This window comes from Trypanosoma cruzi, genomic scaffold (assembly GCF_000209065.1).
Source record: "Trypanosoma cruzi strain CL Brener 1047053516803 genomic scaffold, whole genome shotgun sequence".
Classification (NCBI taxonomy): Eukaryota; Euglenozoa; class Kinetoplastea; order Trypanosomatida; family Trypanosomatidae; genus Trypanosoma; species Trypanosoma cruzi.
This window is the reverse complement of record NW_001849486.1, coordinates 105,718-112,492: the sequence shown is the minus strand read 5'-3', so window position 1 is coordinate 112,492 and position 6,775 is coordinate 105,718. Positions and strand designations below refer to the sequence as shown.

Sequence of the window (6,775 nt, the reverse complement as noted above, 5' to 3'; positions counted from 1 at the left end):
TGGCTCGGGACAGCGACGGGCAGGCACGCATCGCCGTGGCCGCCCTCAGCGCACGTGCAGGTGCAGCCATCACTCGAGGCCGTCGTCGTGTACGCGGGAAAGCACGACGTCGCGAGGGTGCATGGATCGCTGCAGGTCAAAATGGTGGCATTGTACACGGACGGAATAATGTATCTCACCCGCTCCTCGCCGTTCACAGTGTTGCACGCAAACAAAATCGCTCCGTTTGTGAGATCGCTCGACCCCGTGGATATCCGCAGCGCTGTCGGCGTGCCTGTGCTGGACATGAATCGATTGCCGGACACAGACACCGTGGAGTCGCGGAGATTCACCGTGGGGTTCAGGAGTGCAAACGCATGCAATGGGGACACACGGCACAGGTTGTCGCTCAACTGCAGCCAGGAGTTGTAGTAAATGTAGGAAGCAAAATCTGAATAAAACACAACCGAGCTTCCCTGCATGTCGTTGTCCTGAAACACGACCGATGATTGAGACTCCACACCTAAGGCCCAGAAAAAGAAAAAGAAATGGCGCACCGGCCTCGACACAAAGTTACCTCGAATCACCACGGCAGAGTTGTTCAGTACGCTCAGCGACGAAGACTGGCTAGACCCCTCAAGATGTATCAGCGTACTGTTACCGCCGTCCATATGAAATGTGTTGCCCACCACCGCAAACACGGAGTGCCACGACACCCTCAGCGCAGATCCAACAACGTGAATGGCGCTTGACGATGCCGTCACGCTATGAAACACATTGCCACTCAGCACCACCGCGGAGTTGTTGCTGATCCACAGCCTATTCATCGCAACACACGACGGGCTGTCAAGGTCCAAACCCGACCGAGGGATCAGCCTCGTGACCGTGAAGCGGTTCCCGCTGACCGTGATGTTCGTGTGCGGTGGAAAATCACCCTCCGGGCTGAGCAGCGCGTCACTAAATGTGTTACCGGTGACGACGATGTTCAGCGACCCCACAGCGGCGTACGCATTGCCCAACAGCAACAGCACGGCGCCGTCCCTCCACGTGCATCCATCGAACGTGACGTTCGCCACGTCGCCCGTCATCGCACCAATCAGCACCGTCAGGCTCATGCCGCCCCCGCTGAACGTCACGTTGCGGTAGCACAGCCACGACAGCCCGCCGCCCACAGCCTGCGCAACCTCGGGGTACACCATGTCGCTGATGCACTCACCAACCGGCGGTGGCGGTGGTGTGGGCGGCGGTGGCGGTGGCGGTGGCGGCGTGGGCAGTGGCGGCGGGCCAGCAGGCACAGGCGCCGGGACGCACGCATCGCCGTGCCCTCCAGCAGCGCACTGGCACTTGCAGCCAATGACCGCCGTCGTCAGCGGTGCAAAGCAGTCGCCCTCCTTCGTGCACTGCCCGCACGCAGCAACCGTCGTCACGTTGGTGATGCCGTGGAGCTCCAGCTCTGCCGCCGTCGTCAGCAAACGTCCCGCGACCGTCAGGCACCCAGCAACGAACCGGTAACCGGCGTCAACCCGAGATAGCAGGGGTCCCGACAGCCCCGTCGAGCCCATCTTGCAGCCCGTCAGCGTCACCACACTGCTGTCGTCAATGCTCACAAAAGTGGATTCGGATTCGTGGAACATCGCACCCACTCCCACGTCGTTGTCGCGCCAGTCCAGCCAGCTTGACCGCTCAACAGTCCACAATTTGTTGACGTAAATGGCATAAGATGAAAAGACGCTGTTCCCCACCACGCACAACACGCTGTGATCCGACACGCTGAATCGGGAGTGCTGATACAAAAGGCTTTTCCCGGAGGACATTGTATTGTTGAGCAGCGCAAAAACAGAGCGGTCACTGACACTGAGGATATTTACGTGGAAAAGGTGTGTGTACCCATCAAAGCTGCAGTACCGCGTGTACAGCGAGCTGCCACCCACCAGCTTCAGCGCCCCGGTCGAGTACAAACCAAACGCATCACGCTTCGTTGCACGCGCCCTGACGTTGCTGACCAACACCGAGGACGCACTCAACACGACTTCCCGCAGCAGCACTACGCTCAGCATGTTGTTCACAGATTCCGGCGAATGCACTGCGGAGGACTGCACCGCGTCAACCTCCGTGACGGCGATGTCGCAGTGCTGCGGAAGGGCAAGTGCAAACACAACAACGGAGGACCGCATCGCCGTCTGGCTCACGCGGATCAGGACGCCGGATGACTCGGCCGCCTCAGCACCTCCAACAAACTCCAGCGCGGCACCCTCACGGAACGTGCACCCAGTGAGCGTGATGTTGATAGGGAGATGCAGCGGCATACTGTTAAAGAAGAACGTCAGCGCAGCATCCACGCCGCTGAATGTCACACCCAAGAAGCAGTGGTGCGTCTTCCACATGCTCAGCGTGATTTCCGTCAGCGTCTGGTTCACCACGCAGCTCGTGTCGCCGTCGACGGCTCTCTCCGCCACGGGCGGCACAACCGTGTCGGGCACCTCAAAGGGAAGACACGACGCGCCATGCCATCCGTCCTTGCAGCTGCACGAGCACGAGCTGCGGTCCACCGACTCCGTCCCGGGCATGTAGCACGCCGCGTCGTCGTTGCACGTGCCACACCCAAACAGCTCCACGCCCTCCGAAAACACGTCGTCGTACAACGCCTCCTCACCGCCCTGCAGGTTGCACCCAACCACAAACCGCGCGGGTAACGTCGCGACAATGCTCGATGGGAAAATATTGAAAAAGGAAGCCCTCGAGTTCACCTGACGGTTGTGTGCAAGCACCACAGTGGTGCCGCTGCCCAAAAGCTCAAAGTTGTGCTGGGAATACAAAATACTCAATAGTGAGGCTGCACCCACGCTGTTTCCCTCCACACGCCACTGCGCACCGCCTTCGAGAATCACAGAACCGTCAAAGTACACCAGCACGGAATTCAAAACCGTCGTGCTGCCAGCAAATGTGCAGTCCGCCACTCGCAGCAGCCCCGCGGAGCTCACGGTGGTGTCACCATAAAAATAAATGCCATTAGCCGAGCTCATCGTGTTGTTCTCTATTTCAATGTAGCCGCAATTCCCCACAACAACAGATTCGAACAAAACAGCGGATTCCAACGGAACGCCCTCTTCCGCACCCCTCAGGGTATTTCCCTTTATAATGATCCCGCCACCATCAACAACAACAGCATCGGATAAATACACTGCGCAACTACTTCCTTCAATGAGGTTGTCAAGTAGTAGCAGTGTCGAGTTCGTACTGAGGGAAAATTCCGGAAAGGCAATGGCATAACCCGACGTCGCCACAAGCGTACAGCCCGCCACCAGTATCTGGGATCCAGTGCCAAAATCACCCTTAAACTCCAATGCACCAAAATCCAAAACCGAGGATGTCACGTTCACGTGCACGCGCGCACCACTCCCCTTGATCAACACGCCCACGAGAACGCACTGCAGCAGCGTGACGTTGAGTGTCTGTTCCGGTGCGTCAAAATACGACAGGTCCAGCACGATCGCGGCGGTGAATGTCACGTTGACGAAGCACAGACCACGCACACCGGGATCAGGGACGTCCAAAGAGCTGATGCTGCCACCGTGCACGCAGCGGACCTCCGTGTCCTTCGCATCTGAGAGCGGGAGCGGCCCAAGGCCGTCCGGAATCGCAGCTGGTAGACACGTGTCACCGTAGCCGCCAGCAGCGCACACACACTCACAGCCGCTGATGCTGCTCGTCCTCGCAGCAAAGCACACGGCGTCCACGGTGCACGCACCACAGGCCAACACCCTCACGGGCGTCCAAATATTGAGGTCGTCTCGGTAATTCGTCACAGGTGAGCCCCGTGCCTCGTTGCACACACCGTAGATGATCGGGCGCGAGTCGGACGGTGGTGACCACTTGCTTGTCATGCGTGGAATGGTTGACGAGTACGAGCGGTACGTGAGTTTGTTGTAAAGTATCGACCACACACTCCGATCGCAAAACGCCACGCCGTTCTCCTTGGCCACGTACACGACGTAGGCGGTGCGGAACTCGTTGTTGCGGTGCACCAGCCAGCTGCCGCCAGTCACAGTCAGCGTGTTTGCAATGAGCATGGCAAAACCGAAACGGAAAGTGCTAGACAAAATCTGCAGCACGCTGCCGCCATCCACCGCGACATCCCTGAACACACACGCGCCGTTGTAGTATTCGGTGCTCGGCGCACTCCAAGAACTGTTCTGTATGGAGAACACGGAGCCACCGCTGACACGCAGGTCCGACGCAAGAGCGTACATCACGTGCGTCTGCGAACTCACTGCGCAGTTGTCCATGTAGAAGACGCTGGACAGGTTCACGACAAAGCCGCGCCCCACGAGGATCGCAGCGCACGAGCCCCCGCCACACACCAGTGACGACCGCGTCATGACAAACCGCGTCGACAGAAGCCGGACACCGTCCAGGACAAGCGCGGGGCCGTACCGGAATCTCTCGTGTTCACGGGTCGTCGGCACGTACTGCGACCCGCCAACCGTCGCGCGCAGCGTTGAGTTCGCCAGCACCACACTCGAGTTCGGCGGCATCGCGCCATGCAGCACAATCGTGCCCTCCACCGACGTCACATTCGTCATGTTGACGAGGGCGTGGGGCATCAGGCGCGCCGTGCTCTCGCTGAGGCCGCCAATCCGCAGCTGTGCGCCGCCCGCAAGCACGCAGTGGCGCAGCGTCACGTTCAGCGCGTCAGCGAACACGTCCATCGAACGCAGGTCCACCGTCACGGTGATCGGCCCGCTGAACACCACCGAGTCGAAGCACGCCGTCGCCCGCCCGCCGCCAACCGTCACCGACTCCGTCAGCGTCACGCCACTCACGCAGTCCTGCGCACCGCCACCACCGCCGCCGGACCTCGCAGGCGGCACGTCGAACGGCAGGCACGCCTCGCCCAGACCGCCGGCACGGCAGCCGCACACGCAGTCGGAGAACGACGCCGTCAGCGCAGCAAAGCACGCCAGCGCAGCCGCACAGCCGTCGCACGGCACCACGCTCACGGAGGACAGGCCGGCCATGCGGTAGTCGCCGCTGCTCTGCAGCATACGGCCGCCGGCAAGGTTGCACTGCACCGACACGACGCCGCTCGTGATCGTCGGCCCGGAGACAAGCGTCGCGCCAGTGGCAGCGCAGCGCGCAATCGACACGGCGCCGCCGCTCAGCGTCACCCCCGACAGCGACGCCACAGACGACGCCTCGCCCACCGCCCACACGTCGTGCAGCTCCAGCCACCCGCCGACACCGATCGTCCCACCGTCGCAGCGCACCAGCGACGACGCGACAGACCCCTCGACGCCCACGAAGCGCAGCACCGAATCGACCACCGCGAGGCGCTCTCCAAGCACAAGGCCGCCGCCGCTGCTCACAACCGACACGTTCGTCACGGAGAACACCGAGTGGCTCCGCAGACTGAGAATCGACGAGGACGCCACATGCATCGCGGAGGCGGTCGGACCGCCCGACGCCTCCAGCGACACGCCGTCAAGCACCACCGCGCTCGACAGCAGGTCCACACCGCCGCCAACGTACACCGCCGACCCGCCCGCCTGCGACGACCTCAGCACAGTGTTGCTCACACGCAGCTGTGTCTGTAACAGCGACGTCGCGTGTAGCACAAGCGGCGCCGCCACCGCGTCCGTCAGCCCGCTCAGCTGCGAGTAGCGCATCGGCCCCGCCGTCACAACCGTCGAGTCACGGACCGTCACGTTCGTGTGTGCCGGCAGGCTGTGCACAAACACAAGCGAGCAGTAGCTGCCGGACAGCCCGCTCACGCTCACCTCCAGGCTCCGGTCACTCGCCGGCTCGCCGCTGTAGCCCCGCACGTAGATCTGCGCACCGCCGTCGCACACGCAGTTCCTCAGTTCGATGCGCAGCGCGCCGGGAAGCATCGCCGCAACGTCAAACACAACAGCCACGCCGTTCGTGATGGACACGCCGTCCATCAGCACCGTGTCCACGGCGCGGCCAACCGTGATGGCTCTGTCCACCGTGCCGCCCCGCAGTCGCAGCACCACCGCATGCACCGCGGGCATCCACGCCGCCGCAGCAGCCAGCACCAACGCCACAAGCAGCGCCAAAAGCGCAGCCGCAATGGCCCTGCGCCGCACACGGTGCCGGCTGCGTGGACACCCACCCACCGCAGACCGCATCCACCGACCCAGACACGTATCAGCAGGGCTGTCGCGGTGCGTCGCACTCGCACCGTCGACCATAACTCCTGTCTATCAAATCCTTCCCTACAGATGGCGAATCCAGTGACACGATTCCGCCAGATCGATATCCCAGTACTGCTAATCCTAATACTGCAAGTAATCCCTACCACCTTGAAACGATAGTTGTGCTGATCAAGCCAAATTATCTCTAACTGCACAATCAGAGAAGAAAGCAGCGGCAACAGTAACCAAACACAGTGGCACGCAGAGGCATTCGGCCACAGAAAATCCCCGCCAAAGCGCAACCAGCGAAAAAAAGAGGCGCAGACGCAGTCAGCCCAGTGATGTCACCGCCCTCCCACCGCCCGCGCAGCCCCACACAGCCACCATGCAGAGTGGTGGGATCCCAGCAAAAAGACACATGACCATTGGCACCGCTCCTGCAACCAAACGTTTCTACCACAGAGCAGTCCTGATGCCGTGAAGGACGCACAAGGGCCGAGACAGTACCAAGTAGCGGCGTTGCAACCGGCAGTCAACGAGCGCGTCCAAGAACGTGGTAATGATGGCGCGGAAAAGGGGTGGAGAAATCGCCGGTCGCCAGCAGTCAAGGCGTCTTTTCTTGCTCGCACAGGCCAGCATGC

The 6,775-nt window shown here is 61.4% G+C and overlaps 1 protein-coding gene across 1 annotated transcript, besides 2 other annotated features; it reads right to left on the bottom strand.

The window, feature by feature from the left end:
- On the bottom strand, window positions 1-6,191 carry Tc00.1047053510637.9 (dispersed gene family protein 1 (DGF-1), putative; the record flags this gene model as incomplete). The annotated part of the gene is made up of 1 exon (XM_799742.1): window positions 1-6,191. A coding segment is annotated over one exon (6,191 nt), but the record flags the coding sequence as incomplete, so codon positions are not given.
- Window positions 1-6,775: a sequence feature (areas not merged during assembly with more than two copies in the genome that could not be assigned to a particular haplotype).
- Window positions 1,200-1,262: a microsatellite.